Here is a 22,320-nt window from a genome sequence, read left to right as displayed (position 1 = left end):
GGGTCACCATAGTATTTTTTTTAAAGGGAACTTTCAAAATGCATTTCAATCTTGTTTGTTCAATCTAGCTTCTACCTGAGATATGTGTCACAAATGCTGCTGATAAGAATCATTTCAAGTAGTTTCCACTTTTAGCTGTCCCATTGACTAGATTATCTGTCATTCCACATCTGCTTTTGTATCTGCATTTCATCTCCTCCACCTGTTGGGCTTAAACCAGAATTGACTTTGTTTTAAATGACAATGAGTGCCTTTAAATAAATGTTCTCTTTTAGATTCATGCACAACACTGAACAGCTGTAACATGTACTCTCAGACAGACACACAACAACAACAACACACCTTATTTATATTGCACTTTTATTAACAATGTTACAAAGTGCTTCCCAGAAAGAAAATTATAATATATAAAAATAAAGGAAATTGTTAAAAAGATAACAATTGTGGTGATTGTGGCTCAAGAGTTGGAAGTTCGCCTTGTAATCGGAAGGTTGCTGGTTCGAGCCCCGGCTTGGACAGTCTCGGTCGTTGTGTCCTTGGGCAAGACACTTCACCCGTTGCCTACTGGTGGTGGTCAGAGGGCCCGGTGGCGCCAGTGTCTGGCAGCCTCGCCTCTGTCAATGCGCCCCAGGGTGGCTGTGGCTACAATGTAGCTTGCCATCACCAGTGTGTGAATGGGTGGGTGACTGGATGTGTAAAGCGCTTTGGGGTCCTTAGGGAATAATAAAGCGCTATACAAATACAGGCCATTTACCATAAAAAACAGATATACAGTACATTAAAGGCCATTAAAATTATTATCTAATGGGAGAGAAAAAAGCAAAACCCACTGAGAAATTCTTTCTGAAGCAAATATAAACTCAGACTATCAGGATTATTGCTTTGAATTCAAAATCTTCTCCTTTTCATTCAAAGTGACTTCGAGTTTTTAAGAGACTTTAAAGAGAAAAACAGCTAAAGAGCTGCTGTTAAGATTTTAGAGCTGTGGCTGAATTTGGATTAACATTATTGTAGTCAGAGCTCTCCTCTGGGTCACCACATCGCCCTGTTGAGATGATCAAATGAAAGCATTTCAAAACAAACTCCCTCTGTTTTGTCCACAAATGCATTTATTATCAGTGAGAATAATTACCAATGTATATTTTGCATTTCAAATCTCACATTTTGTGCACTCACTTGTCTTGTTAATGACTTCGAGCTGAATCACAGATGTGACATTGGCGTAATCACCTTCTGCTGGACCTGAAATAATAATCTGATTGACTTTAATGATAAACAGAGTTATTGTATCATCATCCAGCTTCCACAAGCTCTGTATTAATGAAAGTGTAAATTTTACCATTTTCAGTGTTTTCACACCTTCTGACTGTCTCATAGACACAACGACCACCTGCAGGTCAGAGAAAATCAGTCACCTCATGTCTGTGATACTAATTGAAACACAAATATTCTTGCAAATAACGTTTCTATTAAAAGCTGCAGCAGATGTAATAAGTACAGTCTTGTTGCAAATAGGATCAGAATATTTAAAACTACATGACAAACTAACCATGAAGAAGAGAGGAGTACACTTGCTGCTGATCTTCACCTTTATTAAAATATACAATAATACTTTTACTTTTACATGAAGCTCATGATGCATTTGTGTCTTTGAATGATAAAGAGTTTGTAGTAAGTAAAGGAAAAGTGCTCACTGTTGGTCGTTGTGCAGCGATACAACAAGAGCAGGAGAATAATAATGAGAGAGACTCCACAAACCAGTCCAACCATCAACCACACAGGAGATGAAGAGCTGTCAGCTCCTGACACAGTTACTGTAACACAAACAATAAAGCTTAATTATATTTTATATTTCATAACATCAGTTTATAAAATATCTAGTTCATCTATTTTCTTTGACTAGAAATCACTTTGAATCAGCGTCTCCTATGACTTTACTCCACACAATGAACACATCAACACAAGCCCAGTCTCTTAAATTTCCTCTTAAAATGTTGACTTCATTAAATCGGCTTTACAAACTTTTATTATATAAACATGTCAAACAGTCAAACAGAACTAATTGTGAATTTATGTTGATTTGGAGATTTGCTGAAAATGATTGTTTCACATTCATAATCCCACCTAGTCTCCCCTCCTTGGATCACATTCCTGACACTGATTCTCTAGACTCCACATTTTACATGACTATTCATGTTCAACCATTTCCAATAAGAACATTTTTACAATGCCAAAGAGGTTACCATGAGATATGATGCTCTTTCTCTTCATAGTAATCCTCAATCAACAATCTATTCAACATTGTTGCTGAATACTAACTCACCAGTCATGTTAATCTGAACTTCTTGGCTGTCCTCTGTGTAGTAAACTGGGTTTCCTCTTCCTCCTCTGCACATGTAGAGTCCTTCCTGTGAGACATTGATTTGTCCATTTGATGGGGAGACAACATCCACTGTGGTATTATCTCTGTACCAGTAGTATTTCCATCCAGATGATGATGATGGGTTCACAGAGCAGGTCAGGGTCACACTGCCCCCTACTGGAACAGCTGTGTTATCAGCTCTCAGTTTGGCCTTTGGTTTATCTGCAGTTCAGTTTAGAAAAAGAACAAACAAATAAATGACTGAATCTAAATAATTTAAAAAAACTAGATGGAAATGGTGAACATGACCAAATTTTGATGACAAGATAAAATAAACTATAAACTCATTTTTATCAACACTGTGAAAGTTTTCTTAGCTGTATTTAAAAAAGTAATTTGTCATGGTCTGGTGACTCCCTGTTTATGAATGAATGAATGAAGTTCATATTTGTCACTTGCTGTTGCCTGCAGTCAAAATGGACCTCTTCCGACCATACATATATTACACAAACATCACATTACAGGTCAGTATAGGTAGCATTTAAGAAAAACAATGAAAATACACAACATCGGGGACAGGAGGAGAAAAAAAGGACTCTACTCAGACTGGGCTCCACTAGGAGAGCAGTCTGTGTGTGTCTGTGTCAGTTGCATGAGTATGTGTGTGTGTGTGTGTGTGTGTGTGTGTGTGTGTGTGTGTGTGTGTGTGTGCGCGCGCAGTCGGGAGAGTTGGAGGTACCAAATTTCCTTTTTTTTTTTTTTTTTTTTTGATTGCCTTCTTGCGAACGCCGTCTGTTTTCCACATTCTGCAACGGTAAAATACGACTTTGAGGCGGATATTTGTTTTACCAAATGGACAATTGCTGTTGACAAAACTCGCCTCATGGTTGACTCTTTTCCACAGAGGGGGGGTGCTTTAATAAACTTATTCGAAAATGAGCTTTTTTCCACTAAGACTTATTTTATTGGGAGATGTACGAAATTATTTACCGGGTTACAAGCAATGATAATATCGGCTGTTGACTCCTCAGCGTCATCATTTTCTATCTATTGAGAAAACCTATTGTAAAAGTATTGAAGAAAAAAACTCTTCCGCCGTCTCACTCCTCCTTGGCCCGCGGTGTGTGTGTGTGTGTGTGTGTGTGTGTGTGTGTGTGTGTGTGTGTGTGTGTGTGTGTGTGTGTGTGTGTGTGTGTGTGTATGGCCTGGTAAATGGTAAATGGCCTGTATTTGTATAGCGCTTTACTTGGTCCCTATGGACCTCAAAGCGCTTTACACATCCAGTCATCCACCCATTCACACACACATTCACACACATTGGTGATGGCAAGCTACATTGTAGCCACAGCCACCCTGGGGCGCACTGACAGAGGCGAGGCTGCCGGACACTGGCGCCACTGGGCCCTCTGACCACCACCAGTAGGCAACGGGTGAAGTGTCTTACACCTGAGTGCTTCCTGAGAGCAAAACTTTGTAATGAGAAAAATTACTGTAGTAATGTGTCTGTAATAAACTGAGGCCATTTTCTGGTCTTTGGTTCGGCTTCTATGACCTGAATAAAGGTGCAGCATCTGGTGCTCATGAGGCCAAACATCTTTCCTGAAAATCTGCACAAACCTCAAACCAAAATACATAAAAAGAACTGGCGACAATTACAGAAGCATAGCCCCTGATAATTACAATTCTTCATTTTAAACCCAAGCTTCAAATTTGACTCTATTTCCCAGAATGCAACACTGTGCTATTTTTAAAAAGAGACGTTTACTTCCAGTGGAAACACAAAGCCTTAATGTAGGGATAAAGGAAAATCTAAACAGCTTCCTAAGAAAGTCAAAACTTGATGGACAAAAGTTTTTCTATAGTAAAGAAACTTTTTTGTACAATTTGTAAACAGTAATCTGCATCCACATGTAAAACATGCATTAAAATATATTTATTTATATTTCATAGAGAATCCATTGTCTGTTATTTGGTTTTGTCATTATTTTTTATACAGAAGTCATAAATATCTATGTAGTTATTTTGTGTATTTATTTTGTATTTGAAAGCTTTTATTTTCTTTGTGACCTTTGACTTCCCACACATGTCATTTCCTGTAGTTTTGAAGGAGGCCCTGCTGGGGAGAGATGAGATTATGCTAATGATCCTGTTACAGAGGTTAAGCACAGTAAAAGTGCTAAATGGTTCTAATCTTTGTTGCTGTACTCATAGACACTGCCTTATACTGAGCAGGTGGCTGTTTGCTCTCCTTCCTGCTCTCTTTTTCAAAGCTGTGCATGTAGAAGCCCAATCACATGAAGTTGCTGAACTTAATTAATTTTCATTTAAACAGTGTTGGAGAATAAACTCGCCTCAGCAGGCAAAGCAACTGCTAACTCTGCTGCTGAGTTTGCAGCAACAGTGTGAGGCCAGACCAGCTACACACAGTGAAATGAAATGGCTTCTTTCTTTGGCCTTGATCCCCCAAATTTCATAAACTGTGTCCTGGTGGTTTTAATGTGACCTCACTGAAAGACAAACAGACTGAAGAACTGCTGGTGTCACTGCTGTGATTGTGCTTTCTGCTCTCAGTGTGTCTCTGACTCTGACTGGTACCAAACACAAGGTTATAATCTCACACAGGTAATCTGTCTTAGTTCAAAACTACACAACAGACGCAATTGATTTGTTATTTATTCATTAAAAATGTCATTCTTTATATTCTCCTTTAATGAATCATTGTGGAGTCACAGTGCACTCAGTTGTGAGTCTGTTTGCACAGTGAGTTTGTTGGAGGGTCTGAATTGTTTCTTGATGTCGAGTTTAAAACAGGAAACAGGAAACTTCAGTTTGAATCATAGACCAACTCACATGAAACTGTCAGTCTGAAGGCATCACTCCATCCTGTTAAGAGATAGTCACTGCTACCCCGACATCTGTAGTCTCCACTGTGGGACACTGAAACTCTGCTGATCCTGTATTCACTGGATGTTGGAGGGCTGTTTGTGTTGGGTGCTGTCCATTCATATTTCCACACCTTTCCTTCACCTCCCTGAATCTCACATCTGAGAGTGATTGTCTCACCAGTGAATATCTGAGACCAGGATGGCTGCAGCGTCACATCAGTCCTGTTGGAAACTTTCCACAGCAAAATTCCTCAATTAGGACACAAAAGGAATGAATTAACATTTTCATTTCAAATAAAAAACAGTATTATCAAATATTATAACCCCATTATTGTTTATTATTTATTAACTTTACAACAGTTTATATTATCATAAATAACTTGGCAGGTTGGGGTCATGAATCACTTTGTAACATAAGTTTTTGTCATAATATTATCCCCCTCTGATCTCCAAACTTTGGGGAATCCATGTTGTTTTATTTCTTATGACATTTTTAAACTCACCAGTTTCCTGAATGGTGACTGCATCACTTTCTTCTGTGAGTAAATTTGTCCCTTTTATACGTCCTCTGCAGTTATAGATGCCGCCTTTAGAGGTCACCAGTTCTCTCTTTGATTCACCAGCTACTTCGAACTTCTGGTTAGAGTTTAAACGGGGTTCTCTGAACCACACATATTCAAAGTCAGCAGAGTACTTCACATCACAGGTCAGTGTCACACTGCCCCCTGCTGGTATAGTTAATCTGTCTGCTGTCAGAGTGGCCTTCACTCCAAGGTCTGTAATTTAGAAAAAGATCAAAAGAATGAAATTGTTGCTCTGAATGTTTGATGCAAACTTAAATAATGTGAATCATCTTTTGCAGCCACACAATTCAACACACTGAACATCTACAGAGACTTTGGAGTGACGTGTTAAACAGCTTCTAATCAAAACACCAAATGAGGGATGAAGGTAACAAACTCTATGCTGAGCTCAGAGCAGCATTTGGTTACCATGTTCATGTTGGTTTTTCCTTTAATTTGTCATCTGTGTGGAGCTTTTGATAATTATCATATTTACAGCTGCATAAGGTAATCAAAAAAAAAAGCTGTATAATCCAGCATACAATCCAACAACATAACTCAGTGAGATAATCTGCACTACACACACTGTTGATATTTTCAGATCAGATAAACATGAAAAGAAAATCCACATGTATGAAGCCACAGCTCTTCAGTAAATATACAGTTTGCATCGTGGGTGTGTGTTTGAGTGCTCACACAGTTAACATGGTTATATTAACATTTTAACCAATAATCTCAATGAAATGTTTGATTTATGATACAAAATATAACACAGACGAGCAAAACAGGAGAAGCTAAATACTAGTTAAGATCAACACGTATGATATAAATGGAAGAAAAAACTGTTTCTCACCTTCAGTGTTTCCATGTCTGACTGTACTGAGCACTAAAATAATGAATGAAACATCATCAGACATTATACAACTGACAAAATCACAATAAATATATAAACTGAGGCTTTTTAAATCTTCACATGGTACAGTTATCATCAAATTTATGTTTCTATTAGCTGTGAAACCGGCTGGAAACATGAAAAAAAACTAGTCTGCTGTGTTGAAGCTGTCAGGTAAACAGGTTAAAGCAGTGATACACTGTAATTGTCACCAGTGAGAAACATTTTCCTTCATCACTGCCATTCAAACAGTAAAGGTGTGTATTGTACTCACAGAATAACCCCAGCAAACAGAGCAAAGAGTGCCCCATCCTCACGTCCAGCCCTGCACGCTGATCTGCATCTAATCTCAAAGGTTTCAACTTTGCATTGATAAAGAGAAGCTGCACTTAATGTCGATAAGACCAGAGTTTATATTCAGCGCCTCCTTCTATCACCTCTCTGTGCTTCCTTCCTTTTATACAAACCTCAAACAGCTCCTGTAGCTTTGACCACAGCAGTCATGTGACGTGTTCATGTTCAAACTTTTTCTTGTTTTGTGATACACAAGTGTCTTTCAACCCTATTTAACAAAGTTTTTGCTTTTTTTTCTCAGTTAGTTTCTGTTTAAATTAATTTTATTTACTTTGCTTTACATATCCAAGAAACTCTGTTTTTGGAAAAAAAAGTACTGAAGTACCTTTCTTGTACTTAAAGTGCAAAAACTGAACAAAAACATACAGAAATCTAAGCTTGTTGTTAAACCTTCTCAAATTTTGGTTTTCAGTTATCAGTTTTGAATAATTTAACTTTGGTTTGATTTACAGATTTATTACATTGTTAATGAAGAATGATGATGTTGATCTTACTGAAAGGCTCAGCTTCTGCATCACAGACCAAACTCATCCTGGATGGAGCAGCTTAATGTAACTGCAGAGTCCAGCAGACAGATAAATATGAGTGAAGCATAAAGGTTTGGTTATAAAAACCATCATGTGTTACAAGTTACGATTTTGAGGGTAGAAATAGAAATTATTTTTATTTAATTCACACATAGATGCACTTTTACAGCACATCCATACAGAGACTGAAAGGCAGCTGCTTTCCAGTGTGAGAAACAAACTTTTCGTATTTTCCCACAAAGATTTTATTTTCTTTATTGTGTCATCACCACAATGATGCTACTTTTGTCTGTTTTCACACACTGCCATGCATACTTTAATGTAGCATTGATAACTATTGCTATTATTTCAGTACAGGCAGGTCACATAAACATGTGTCATGCACACAAAGATCAAAGTGAAATTTCCACTGTGCTCTTTGTCTGAATTCCTTGTCTGAAAACTCTCTGCTGTGAGCTGATAACATAAAACTACACAACTGCTAAACTGAAGACTTCAGGCTGAAACCACAGGCTGCATTTCCTCCTTTCATGGTGATACAGCCACAAACCATGAGGTCAGCCAGTAGATAAATATAAACCTGTGACAGAATAGACAAGGACCACGGATCACACACACACACACACACACACACACACACACACACACACACAGATGCATCGTAGCTGCACAGGAGGAATAAAATGTTGATCTGTATTGTCACATTTGCAGTTTCATGTGTTATTATTGTTTGGTATTGCTGCTTGAATGAAACAGTCACTTTACTGGTGTGAATTTATTGGAGTTTTATTTCAGCATTTTAAAAGTTTTAAATAAATTAAAAACATTAAACATTCCTAATGTGTAAAACCTTTCAAAAGATGAATTAAGAGACACAAACATGAGTCAAAAGCAACCTGCACAGGTCCCTAACAGCTCAAAATGTTTTCACATCTTTAACTGAGGGTGTTGATTTTGACTGTACACTGTGTGTCCAGACACATGATGTCTGTGCTGCGAAGTAAAACAGAACGAGGGCTGTAACAGCAGCACAATAATCACACACTCAGGGTAAACACATAAAAACACTTTCAGCATTAAAAAAATCTTTAATGACCTGAATCATTGCTGAGAAAAATTACATAAAAATACACAATAACATTAAGCTGTGAAGAGCTGCATGTCAAAACAATATTGGGCCGTTCACCTCTTCTGCTTCTCCTTCATTAGTGCCTGAAAACCAATATGAAGGTGTTTTATTATCACCTACGCAGCTGAAATGGTAAATAAGACTCCTACACTTTCCTATAAACGTCACACTTAATGAGACCTTTTCTTAATCTATAAATAACGTTTCTTTCTTTCTTGTTTCCCTGTTGTCTTCACTTGATCCACTTTGCTTCTGTCTGCCTCTGTGTCCCACCTTTACTGACATTTATTTAATAATTTTAGTGCTTTTACTTCAAGTTTATAGTGTCATCTCCACGCCCACCGTGTCTTGTTTAAGTGTCTATTTTGCCAAAGTGTCTGACATTTTATTTCCCTTAATATCCACATGTGCTGGAACACAAATGAGTCTGATTTAATGCCGTGCATGTTCCTCTGTTTTCACACAGGTGAACTCAGCTGAAATGAAAGAAGTGTTGGAAGGTCTTTTCCTTCAGCACAGCACAGAGCAGGTATAAATAAATACTAATCTATAGGAGGAGTGTTGGTGACCACACTGGCACCCAGTGGGGCATCACTAGTGTTTAGATGCTGTTTTGTTTCTCCTCATCACTTGCTAGAAAGTAGGAGGTGTCTCTGCGCTAGTAGAGCAGTAATGTGCCTGTTGTACAATGTAAGTACAATGATAAGCTTAAATGAATGTTTTAGGTCTGATGTTTCTGAAATTCTTGTGAGATCAGTTAACCCTTTAAGACCTACCATAGAACCAAGTCCGCCAGAGCTTATATTATATTTTTACATGCTGTGCAGCCATTTTTGGGAGCATTTTAAGTTGCTATACATCAATACAACCATTATAGCCCAGATTTTAATAATATGTATTCATTAAGTGCATAGTAATTACATAAATTGCAAAAAAGTGCAAGAAACTACAAAAAAATCGTTTTTGCTTTTTTAACATATATTTGTAGTTAGAGAAATTTAAGAGGCTTATCCCTCAAAACTGTAAATACAAAAAAGTTGCACAAAATAGTTTCCCACCACAGGAAATTTATTTTGAGTGTCTTCATAGTTTTATTTTTGAAATACACCAATTTTTATACACTGCAGGAAAAACGAAAATAAATATTATACTGCAAATTTGCAAAAAAGCAGCATATGCATCAAAATAAACTATTTCCAGCAGTGCAATATGAGTCCTAAGCATCCCAGAAACGACACAGAAAGTCATAAAGTCAAAGATAACTTTTAAAAAGAGCAGTATAGGCCCTGAGGCCCTGATGGTAAAAAAGACTACATTTCCGCGAAAATGACGTCACTTCCGGTTTCGGGCAGGTAATGGCGGAAATGCAAAAGTTCGCGCTGACATCTATTCCAACGTAGGAAGTGTTATGAACAGCTGATCGGATCGGCAAAGCGTGTTTCTGGAATATTATGTTTTTGTTGCTGCAAGCGCTTTTTATGCAGGTTTTGCAAAGCTTTATGTGGAAGGAAACCGTGACCTAGGACAAGCTGATGGCATCAGATGTAAGTACAACTCCTCCGGTTTCATATGCAAAAAAAATTTTTGCGCTAGCTTACGTGGTTGCAGTGCTACTGGGATTTAAAAATAGTTACGCAAAACAGAGCGTGCCCGCTCCGATCGGCTGTAAAGGGTTAATGATGTAAATGGAGTGGAGTGCAAAATTATAATACTGCGACTTCTCTGAGTCGTGCTGACCATGATTGATGCAGAGCTCTGTGATGTTCTGTCTCCATCTTTCATATGAGATTTATCACATCTACAAGTTATCTTTTCCTTTGACTTCATCCTGTGACAGCAGCACACAGAGAGCTTCTCTCTGTAAATGTTCTACTTCAGTCCTCTGTGTCAGATACATGCAGACTGCTGTCATGCTCTGAACTGTTAGTGACCGCTTTGCAAATAATACTCACATCTGCTTATTTCAGGTTTGCATGATAACGCAGTTACAACCCGCTTGTTTTGTTAGTCTGTCAATAATCTCATACAGGAAACAAAAATCAAAGATAAAATGTTCAAATGTAAAAAAAAATTATTTCTACCTTCTAACTAAAAGATGCGAAAAATGATCAGAAACACAAAAATATACATGAAATACATTCAAATATATTCACTGCCTATGATATAATTCTTATTTATATAATGTAAACAAACACAGTTAAAGTATTTGTTGGAGCCCATATCAGTATTTACACTGCAAACACTGACTGTAAATTGTGCTGTCAGATACTAAACATCACATATTTCTCACTGCTGTTGGAACATGTTAGATACATTCAAGGTTTATTACAAAATCTTTAATAAAAAACTGAATATAAAAAGCATGAATATTAAATAGAAATACACCTGCATTTATTTATGCTATAAGAGAGCAATATGTCTGATATTGTGATTTAATATTGCAACTGTACATAAAGCTGAGCATGTCTGATATTTGGGCAGCAGAGGAGCAAGAGTGGCTTCATAAAAAGCTTCTTCTTGGCTTTGCTGCTACAGCTCTCCTCACTGACCTGTAAGACAAGCACAAAGAGACAAAATGATTTCCAACATGTAAAGATATTATGAGCTGAAGACATTTAATAATGTGAAGAATAAATCAGCCTGCATGGCAGCAGAATTACTGAGAGAGCTTCCTGATGTGACTTCAGAATAAACTGCTGCATCAGCTGCAGGACTTGATGTTCCTGTGAATGAAGAGAAGATCATTGAAAACAATAATATCATTAACCAGGAGGAAACTGGGTGTGTCCACTAATGCAAAGATAATTGAGTATGACAGATTTTAATCAGCTGATGGATTGTCCCTTGGAGATGATGGCAGACTTTGCTCACCTTTGTTTTTCTTGGCTTTTTCTTTTTTGGGCTGTTTGACCTCAGCATACATCAGACTGTCCTCTAAAAGAGACGTCAGAGCTCAGCACACATTTGTTCAGCACAGATATGATACAAAGATTTTGGATACATATGGACTTTAAACTTTTTACAACTACAGTGAAAGAGAGTGAAATCATTTGTTGCCTGTGACACTTCAGCTTTGCATGTGTGTGTTTTGTGATTGAGGTCTGGGTCAGCATCTGTGGATGCTGTGATTCAGTAAAGCTGAAACACTGATTAGTAAGTGAATAACTAAACTCCATGTTGACCTATAATTACCTGCAATATAATGATGTGATGACACGTTCAAGTACAAACACTGAATGAGACTGTTGTGACTGTACCTGCAGCTCCTGTCTTCACCTCAGAGTAAACAGCACTCTGCTCTGGTTTATGATGCTTCCCTGTTAAGATGATCAGATTAATGAAAATTTTAAACACTTTAAAAACTTCCCAGGCTTTTTTCTACACTGTGTGTTTTGTGTACTCACTCTTCTTTCCAAAGTTTTGAAGTTTAATAAGAGAGTATGTGACGTCTCGCGGTTCATCTGCACCTGAAATGTAAAAATGTTTGTGAACACATCACATTCAATTTCATTAGTTGTGTTTAAGTCAAATCCAGGACTGTCAGATATTTTCAGAGCATGAACCCATCATGGTGTTACTGTTTGTGTTGATCTGATATGAAACAACAACATTTGTGGATTCTTTCAGTCGAGTTAAAGAAACAATCAGGTTGTAAAATCCTGTTTGTTTCTGATCTTTTGTGCATGTAGTCAGTTGGTTATTTGGATGTTTGTCCAACTGGATTTTGATAAATGTTCTTTGAAAAGCTGCTGAGCACAAACTGAACCTAAGAAATGTTCCTGTTAATGGAGACTGAATGAAAAGTCAATATTAATAATGATAATAAAGATCGGTTTAAGTGCTGACCAGGATGAACAGAGTTGTATTCATGAGTTTCATCCTGGTTGACTCCATGATTTGTGGAGGAGCCCGGACTGTGACTCTCAGACTGGATCCACCTGAAACAGGAAATAAACACAATAAACTCAAAAGTAACTGATGTTTGTTTAAAATGATAATAAAAAGTATTTTACCAACCTGGTGAAGCAGGAATCTGTGAAAGAGACAAATGTTATTACACATGTTTGTGATGTAAATTGTTCGATCAGAAAACATGTATATGTGTGAATAATTAAAGTGTGTGTAGTAAATAAACTCTGTAATACAGCATGAAAAGAAGAGGCTCTTACACTTGGACTGTCTGCAGCGATACAACAAGAGCAGGAGAATAATAACGAGAGAGACTCCACAAACCAGTCCAACAATCAACCACACAGGAGATGAAGAGCTGTCAGCTCCTGACACAGTTACAAGACACAATAATTATTCATTGATGAATTATATGTATTTATATATATAATTTTACAAAATTAAGCCAGGCGACTTTGAGACTTAAATCAGAAAATCTAATGTTGCTTCTCAGTCATCAAACTCATAAAAATCCATCACATATTTTGATCCTGCTCACCTTTAACTGACATCCAGCTCTGTGCTGACTCTCTTCCTGAGTACTGACACTTGTAGAAACCTTCATCAGACTTTGACACTGCAGAGATCTTCAGCTCCCCTCGGGGATCATTTTCAATAAGTTTGTCATTGTGATAGAAAAACACATTGGAAAGTATTTTTTGTGTTCTCAAACTGCAGCTCAGACTAACAGAAGCTCCCTCAGTCACAGGATGAACAGGACTCACCAGGATAGGACCATTACCATCATCTGTGACACAATCACACACAATTGTTTCAGTCACATCAGCTGCTGCACACTTTTAGAAAAAGCTGACAAACAGTAATAAGAACAGATTGTACAAATGCTTTTCATCATGAAGATCTGATCTCGTGTATTTAAAAAAACGCTATTTCTCCAGATAAATTACACACATACAGCAAAGCTGGGACAAATGTTCATGTGACGTTTAAATCATCCAAATCCAAGTAGTAAATGTATAATAACATACTCTGTACAGTGATGTTGACTGCATTGCTGAACTCTCCTGATCCAGACTCACACCAGTACACTGCAGTATCTGACTTTGATGTGTTGATGTCACATGTGGATCCAGTCATTCTCCTACAGTCAGAGTACAGTCGGCCGTCCTCAGAGAACTTCCTCACTCTCCACTCAGTGAAGTTTCCCTCACATGTCAGTGAGACAGAGTCAGAGGTGAAGTGTTGCACTCTGTCAGGACTCACTGTGAGAGACGCTGATGAATGAACATCTGGAAACGACATGCAGTGAAGAGACAAAGCTCACAGATGTTAGGATTAAAAATATCACAGTGAACATCTACGTTTGACTTCTTTGTGGTTCACAGGAGTCCTGATAGTCATGCAGCCAGATTTACAGACTTTCAAATCATCAACATGAAGATTATAAATCCTCAAACTGACCTGCAGACCAGACAAACTTTGGTTGACTGTGATCAGTGTGATACTCTGGGTCTCCTCTTCCAGCTCTGCACACATATCCTGCTGTGTGTGTCTGTCCATGAATGATGTAGGAGTCCTGTGCAGTCCCACTGCCATCAGGTAGCAGCTCATAACTGGAGGATTTCTCTGCTAGATCAGGAACAGCTTTATACCAGTAGAAGCTCCATCCTGCAGACGGATGTTCAACCTCACAGTTCAGAGTTACTGAGGCTCCAGGACTCAGCCATGATGGAGACACAGTGAGGACAGGACGGGGTTCATCTGTTCAACAAAGATTTGCTCTCAATCTTTCGTCTCTTAACTCTGAATTCAATGTCACTAAAATGTTGACTCACAAATATTTATGATGAACTTTCAGAGTGAGACTATCTAAACATGTCAAATATCTCAACATGTACTAATAAAAACACATTTTTACAAACTGTTTCTATTTCCAGGTTAAATGAACTATGACTCTACTTACTGTCAGAAACTGTCAGTGTGACTGAATCACTCCACTCTGTTGTTTCATGCTGTGAACTTTTCATTCTGCCCTTACAGCGATAGTTTCCACTGTTGGATGATGAAGCAGATCTAATCCTGTATTCATTTTGATTTGGAGCTTTTATCATGCTGTTTGTTTCCCACTCATAATCCCACTCAGTGTCTCCTCCATGGATCTCACATCTGACAGTGATCGTCTCTCCTCTGTATATCTCAGACCAGTTTGGATACAGAGTCACAACAGGTCTGTTTGACACTGTATTCAGGAATTGAACAAATGAATGAAAAAAGGGGTCAATTTCCATCAGATACTTTTCATCAGGTAGTGATTTGGGGTTCATTAACTTTGAACTGACCAGTTTTCCCAATCCTGACTGACTGGCTGTCCTCTGTGTAGTAAACTGGGTTTCCTCTCCCTCCTCTGCACCTGTAGAGTCCTTCCTGTGAGACACTGATTTGTCCATTTGAGTGGAAAACTGCATCTTGTGTGGTCAGGGCTTCAGAGGATTTCTCATCTCTGTACCAGTAGTATTTCCATCCAGATGATGATGATGGGTTCACAGAGCAGGTCAGGGTCACACTGCCCCCTACTGGAACAGCTGTGTTATCAGCTCTCAGTTTGGCCTTTGGTTTATCTGCAGTTCAGTTTAGAAAAAGAACAAAAGTCAATGACTGAATCAAACCAGTTGAAATAACTTGGTGGAAATATGGAAATAATAAATATCACATAACTTTAATGGTGAAGCTGCAACAAACTGTACAACTATCACACAAATACAACACTAATCTTTCATATTTAATTTGCTGCATTTCTAAGTTAAAAACACACATGAGGAACAATCAGTGGATTTAATGTTTCTTAGTGGATGTGGTGGAGCAGCTGAGACAGATTCAGCATTTGTTCTGCATTTCATCTTTCATGTATTAGAGCTGCACAGCAGAGAAGTTACTCTCATATGTTTTGTTCTCTTCACTGTGAATAAAAAGCTGCTGTTCAGGTTTTTGTTGTTGGAATAAAAACTAAACATTTTACTGACCAACATGAAAGACAGTTATAAAGCTGTAAGAAAGAAGAAGTGCTTTTTCCTTATTTAGATACTCTGGATGAAAGATCTTACATGACACAGTCAGTGTGATGATATCACTCCACTCTGAGAAGAAATAGTCCCTTCTGCCCCGGCAGCTGTATCCTCCACTGTCAGACTCAGTAGCTCTGATGATTCTGTATTCATTGGATGTTGGAGGTGTGTTTAACTTGGCTGCTCTCCATTCATACGTCCACTGAGCTCCTTCACCTCCCTGAATCTCACATCTGACAGTGACTGTCTCACCGCTGTATATCTGAGGCCAGGATGGCTGCAGGGTCACAGTGGGCTTACTGGGAACTGTTCACAGGAAAATATCCAGTTAGAGACAAATAGAAACATAAAGATAAAAAAAATAAGACGGAATAAATTCTTCTATTTGTCAGGAGGTGTCTCTCATTTCAGGGTTAATAAACTCACAGTTGTTGAATGAAATTGTTAGCACAGAACACAAGATAACATCTCTCAGTTTGGCAGCAATAAAATAATTGAACTCACGAGTTTCTGTAACTGTGACGTCACTGCTGTCCTCTGTGTAGTAAACTGGATCTCCTCTCCCTCCTCTGCAGTGGTACAGACCTCCTTGTGAGACACTAATAACTCTGTTGGCTTCATTTCCTCTCATGAGCTGAGCTTTAGAAGAGACTGAATCACGTCTGAACCAGTCAAACTTCCAGCCAGCAGAGCCCTCCACAGAGCAGCTCAGTGTCACACTGCCCCCTGCTGGTATGACTGAACTTTGTGCTATCAGTGTGGCTCTGGGTTTACTTGCTGTTGAAGAAACAAAATGAGTAAAACATTAAAACATAATCAAGGATAAACTTGTTACACTACTGATCACACTTTAACCATTCACTGATTAATTTATCTACAAACACAAACAGTAATTAGTAATCCTGCATGTAGAGATGGGAGTAAGGAACTGGTTCCCAGTAGTCAAAGTCCTGGGAATCATTAGTCTCTGCCTGCTTATCGATCCAACTTATCGGTTCTTGAACTCTCGCTTTCAGTTTGCAGTAACAGTTTTCCTGTTAAGACAGATGTAAACATGAAAACATTAAATGTCAGCATGAATCATGGTCCAACTCACATGAAACTGTCAGTCTGAAGGCATCACTCCATCCTGTTAAGAGATAGTCACTGCTACCCCGACATCTGTAGTCTCCACTGTGGGACACTGAAACTCTGCTGATCCAGTATTCACTGGATGTTGGAGGGCTGTTTGTGTTGGGTGCTGTCCATTCATATTTCCACACCTTTCCTTCACCTCCCTGAATCTCACATCTGACAGTGACTGTCTCACCGCTGTATATCTGAGGCCAGGATGGCTGCAGGGTCACAGTGGGCTTACTGGGAACTGTTCACAGAAAAATATCCAGTTAGAGACAAAAAGAAACATGAAGATAAAAAAAAATAAGACGGAATAAATTCTTCTATTTGTCAGGAGTTGTCTCTCATTTCAGGTTTAATAAACTCATAGTTGTTGAATAAAATTGTTAGCACAGAACACAAAATGACATCTCTCAGTTTGGCAGAAATAAAATAATTGAACCCACGAGTTTCTGTAACTGTGACGTCACTGCTGTCCTCTGTGTAGTAAACTGGATCTCCTCTCCCTCCTCTGCAGTGGTACAGACCTCCTTGTGAGACTCTGTTTGCTTCATTTCCTCTCATGAGCTGAGCTTTAGAAGAGACTGAATCACGTCTGAACCAGTCAAACTTCCAGCCAGCAGAGCCCTCCACAGAGCAGCTCAGTGTCACACTGCCCCCTGCTGGTATGATTGAACTGTGTGCTGTCAGTGTGGCTCTGGGTTTACTTGCTGTTGAAGAAACAAAATAAGTAAAACATTAAAACATCATGAAGAATAAACTTGCTACAGTACTGATCACACTTTAACCATTCACTGATTAATTTATCTACAAACACAAACAGTAATTAGTAATCCTGCATGTAGGGATGGGAGTAGAGAACTGGATTACAGCATACAGGATGAGAGTGATGGTAAAGTGGAAACTGTTCTAGGACAGAAACAACTGCATTCAAATAATCACCTGTTAACACAACTTTGGCTCTTTAAAGCACAGCATGCTAACGCTAAGCTAGCCAAGAACCCAGAGTGACGTTAAAGCTGAGTGAATGCTGACCCCAGACCAGCACTGTGAGAAATGAGTTGTGATTTACAGTAAAGCTGCTGCTGAAATTCAACAGGTAACAAACTGATGAGCAGTCAGGCTGCAGCTCCGTTTCTACCTGTTCAAGTTTCTACAGTAAAATCACCATGACAACTGATTTAAGGTCTCTTTGTGCTGATTTTGTGTAAGAACTTTTTTGCTTTACTTTTTTTGAGAAATGATCCCAACACTGATCACAACAAAGAGGGGAAATACCTCCAACATGCACAAACATTTGACCTCACAGCCTCTAATCTGCATGAATGTCTTTGATATTCTGCTTAGAGATGGTGGCGACTCTCAAAGTGGAGCCAATGAGAATCAATCAATTCTTATCAATTCCCATCCCTACCTGCATGTGACACATTAGACTGTCTAACAAACTAAAGATTTCACTGATTTATCATTCTCTTATCAAACTCTCATCTCTGTACATTCCTCTTTAAACTGCTGATATTTTAAGAGCCTCCATGGTGTCTCTCCTTTCTGTTTGCACAGTGAGAAAAACTGTTGTCCTGAGCTGCCTGCAGACAGCTGGATCATTGTTGGAGTTTTCCTGTTAAGACAGGTGTAAACATGAAAACATGAAATGTCAGCATGAATCATGGTCCAACTCACATGAAACTGTCAGTCTGAAGGCATCACTCCATCCTGTTAAGAGATAGTCACTGCTACCCCGACATCTGTAGTCTCCACTGTGGGACACTGAAACTCTGCTGATCCTGTATTCACTGGATGTTGGAGGGCTGTTTGTGTTGGGTGCTGTCCATTCATATTTCCACACCTTTCCTTCACCTCCCTGAATCTCACATCTGAGAGTGATTGTCTCACCAGTGAATATCTGAGACCAGCTGTGCTGCAGATTCACAGCAGCCCAAACTGTTCAACAAACAAATATAAAAATTTAAATAAATATATCAAGAAGAACCACAAAACAAATAACAAAAATCATAGTTATAGTGTTACTTTAATTCATTTATAAATTTCAGTTGTATTTCACAACAAAATTTCACCCTCACCTTGTTTCTGAATTGTAACTGCAGCACTGTCCTCTGTGGAGAAAACTGGATCTCCTCTCCCTCCTCTGCAGTAATAGATGCCTCCTTCTGAAATACTGATTGTGTGCTCTGATGTTCCAGCTCCTATTTTCTGAGCTCCAGAAAACTCTGAATCACGTCTGAACCAGTCAAACTTCCAGCCAGCAGAGCCCTCCACAGAGCAGCTCAGTGTCACACTGCCCCCTGCTGGTATGATTGAACTGTGTGCTGTCAGTGTGGCTCTGGGTTTACTTGCTGTATAAGATACAGAAAAAGTTAATCTTTAAATTGTTGGTTGTCTAAGGAAGAAATTTCTTACAGCACTGATTATGTGTTAAACATTGACCAATTTAGGAAACAATGTGTAATTTTTCTGCATGTGAGACTTCGACTGCCTAGAAAAGTTTTTTTTTTTTTTTCAAATCAAAAATAGTTTGAATGCCTCATCTCTGTTTTCTTTTCATTACTGCTTTAATAGTTACAGTGCCGTGAACAACTTCTTTACTTTCTGTCGGAGTGGGAGGAGAGTGTTTGAAAGAGAAGTATGTGTGTGTTTTTAAAGTCGTCTTACTACAAATATTATTAAAAAGTTATTTGAAAAAATCAAGTTCACACACAAAAGCTGACTGGAAGTTATTTTCTATCATTTAACATTTCATTTTAAATGTTGTACACAGCTACTACAACAGCAAAATAAAATGTTAAGCTGACGTTCATCACTTTCATGTATTTGTACAATTTTTAAAATTATAACACATTATTTGTTTTAATTCTTTTATTTATGCAGAGATGGGTGAACTGGTAACTGTTAGTGATCTGAGCCCAGCAGTAAAACTGGGACATCTGAGCTTCTGTTGTTTACCTGTGTTTGTTTGTTTGTTTTATTTTATTTTGTTTTCAAATAAAGTGAGTGTAAAACAGCTGAATCACAGACAGAAACTTATTTTTAAAGAATGAACATAAACACACTTTTCTCCACAAAGTCGTTTTCTGTACAAATGAGACTTTTTCAGGAAGAAGTTGGAATGAGTTTGATTTGCTTTCATAAAATCACTTTGAGGTTAACATGCAAATCAATGAGTTCAATAGAAATAAAATCAAAAACCTTTCTATCAAACCCACTCGTGTGTGTTTGCTTCAGATTAATTTTAATCTACGCCAGTATTTGATGAGATGATTGAATGACTTTTATTCTTTTTTTAAAAAAGTTTCATATTTGTTTTCATTTGTTGAGGAAGTTTGAAGAACTATATTTTTATCCTGTTTCTGTCATTCTTGTCCTCAGGTGATGGAGCAGCAGGTCAGCATTGGCGTCTCTATACCAGCTGAAAGTTCGTGACACAAAGTGGTGACAAACTGTCTACAATGAGGCTACTATCAGCTGCAGCTCTTTGTCTGACTAACAATGTAACATGCTTTGTAGACCATTGAATCCATCCTGTGCTGACCATGATGACATTTGTCAAATGGAGATCACACAACAAACATGACTTACTTGATGCTGACAATGTGAAGGCTTCACTCCACTCTGTTGAAGAATATGAGTCATCTCTGCGTCGACTCTTACACATGTAGTCTCCACTGCTGGACTCAGACACTCTGAATGTCACATCATTATTGTGCGTCCACTGTGTGGGTGTGCTGGGTCCTCTCCATTCATACTCCCACTCAGTGGTTTCACCTCCTTCCTGCACCTCACATGTCAGAGTGATCGTCTCACCTCTGAATATCTGAGGCCAGTTGGGTTGTTGTTTTACAACAACTTTATTGGAAACTGTTCACACATATTAACAGTTGAGATACAAACAGAACCATGAAATCAACACAGAAAACTTCACATTGTATGTTTGATAATCATGAGTGAATGTATATTTCAAACTAAATGACTGAACTCACTGGTTTTCTCAATGGTGACATCATCACTTCTATCAGTGTAGTAAACTGGGTTTCCTCTTGTTCCTCTGCAGCTGTAGATTCCTCCTTCAGATACTCTGATATCTCTGTTTTGTTGATCTCTGATTTGACCTTCAGAGGTTGTTTGGGTTCGTCTGAACCACTCATATTTCCATCCATCAGAGCTCTGCACAGAGCAGGTCAGTGTCACACTGCCCCCTACTGGTATGATTGTTGTTCCTGCTGTCAGTGTGGCCCTGGGTTTATCTGCTGTTATGAAAAAGGAGAGAACATAATGCACACCTGATACAATATAAATGTATAAAAGGTTTAAAAAAAATCATTTTTTTAAATCCCCCCCCCCCCCAAATAAAATCTACAAATGTCTTCATTATATATTTTTTTTTCTACAGTTTAAGTCACTTTAAATTTTTCTGATTTCTGTCTCAACATGGTGACAGAGCTGCAATAATTCAGGTTGTAGATCTCTAAATAAGCACAGTATAAACATTTGTCCATTCTCAGGCCTGACTAATTCACACTGAATGTAAACTAATGCAGTTCAGTGTTGAAGGAAACACAAAGTTAGGTAAAATGCAAGGATCTTTGCTAAAGTTCCAACACATAAGAAATACAATACTTTCAATGAAACATTTATTAAACACACATTTTTTATAATTCAGACGAGTATTTTAACAGGAATCATCGCAGTATTAATCACTGAGGACTTACCTAATACAGTTATAAAGACAGTATTACTGTTCTTTATATAATGTGACTCCTTCCTGCTACCAGAGCACTGATATTCACCACTGTGGCCTGTTGAGCTAATTTCTAATGTGTAGTATTTGTTCTCCCTGTAGGGGACATACTCTCGACCATCCTTCTTGATTTTGTAATACCAGTCAGTGTCTTTTCTTTCATTCATGTCACACTTGAAGGTAACAGACTCTCCAATGAAATAACTGGACCAGTTGGGTTCAATAGTTAGTACAGCAGCTAGAATCCAACACAAACAGATAATCAGACAACAGACAATCTGAAACACTTTATGCTCAAGGCAGAATGTTGATTGATTATTAATACTTTATTTATGTAGAGTCATACAGGTTGAGAATAATCTTTGCTAAATAAAAAGGAAGAAATAGAAAAAGTGAAAACTGTTCAGTCACCTTGAGCGTGTCCACTGCAGACGAGCATACAGAGCACTACAATAAAGACAGAAACTTCAGACATTATCAAACTAAAGACACTCAAATCATGTGAGTGTTTTGTTGATGTTAGATTTGAAATGTAACATAAATAAAACACTGTTGGTAATGATGTGTCTCATTTCTTGATCAATGGTGAGTTAATGACCTTCTTAAGGAACAATCCCACCAGGGTTTAAAGTACAGTCGCTTTCTTACCAAGCTCCTTAAAACATTTGGAGATTTACATCTACTCTGATCTGAGTCAGTGCACTAAAATCTAATCCAGTCTACAAACAACCATGTTGGTAACAAACATGAGAGTCCTCTGATCACATG

General features: G+C 38.2%; 1 protein-coding gene and 2 long non-coding RNA genes across 3 annotated transcripts in view; all 3 read right to left on the bottom strand.

Annotated features, from left to right (window-relative positions):
* Nucleotides 1-22,320, bottom strand: part of LOC113018008 (obscurin-like) — a 62,944-nt gene that overhangs the window by 18,345 nt on the left and 22,279 nt on the right. The window contains exons 2-13 of the mRNA XM_026161078.1: nucleotides 20,795-21,058; nucleotides 20,394-20,672; nucleotides 17,246-17,509; nucleotides 16,780-17,046; nucleotides 16,188-16,460; nucleotides 15,723-15,989; nucleotides 14,961-15,239; nucleotides 14,585-14,860; nucleotides 14,083-14,382; nucleotides 13,650-13,910; nucleotides 13,160-13,408; nucleotides 1,695-1,814 (exon numbers count right to left, since the gene is read on the bottom strand). Coding sequence (XP_026016863.1) covers nucleotides 1,695-1,814; nucleotides 13,160-13,408; nucleotides 13,650-13,910; nucleotides 14,083-14,382; nucleotides 14,585-14,860; nucleotides 14,961-15,239; nucleotides 15,723-15,989; nucleotides 16,188-16,460; nucleotides 16,780-17,046; nucleotides 17,246-17,509; nucleotides 20,394-20,672; nucleotides 20,795-21,058 — 3,099 coding nt within the window. The remainder of the gene's footprint in view (nucleotides 1-1,694; nucleotides 1,815-13,159; nucleotides 13,409-13,649; nucleotides 13,911-14,082; nucleotides 14,383-14,584; nucleotides 14,861-14,960; nucleotides 15,240-15,722; nucleotides 15,990-16,187; nucleotides 16,461-16,779; nucleotides 17,047-17,245; nucleotides 17,510-20,393; nucleotides 20,673-20,794; nucleotides 21,059-22,320) is intronic.
* LOC113018004 (uncharacterized) lies at nucleotides 11,162-12,029 on the bottom strand. Its single transcript, XR_003271652.1, has 4 exons — nucleotides 11,970-12,029; nucleotides 11,584-11,646; nucleotides 11,373-11,435; nucleotides 11,162-11,261 (listed from the first exon to the last, which is right to left on the bottom strand). It is a non-coding gene; the product is annotated as an uncharacterized LOC113018004 (long non-coding RNA).
* On the bottom strand, nucleotides 12,117-12,918 carry LOC113018005 (uncharacterized). Its single transcript, XR_003271653.1, has 4 exons — nucleotides 12,882-12,918; nucleotides 12,730-12,745; nucleotides 12,559-12,650; nucleotides 12,117-12,179 (listed from the first exon to the last, which is right to left on the bottom strand). It is a non-coding gene; the product is annotated as an uncharacterized LOC113018005 (long non-coding RNA).

Source organism: Astatotilapia calliptera, unplaced genomic scaffold (assembly GCF_900246225.1).
Source record: "Astatotilapia calliptera unplaced genomic scaffold, fAstCal1.2 U_scaffold_30, whole genome shotgun sequence".
NCBI classification, from domain to species: domain Eukaryota; kingdom Metazoa; phylum Chordata; class Actinopteri; order Cichliformes; family Cichlidae; genus Astatotilapia; species Astatotilapia calliptera.
Note: the sequence above shows the minus strand (reverse complement) of the source record. Positions and strands in the feature narration are given on the sequence as shown.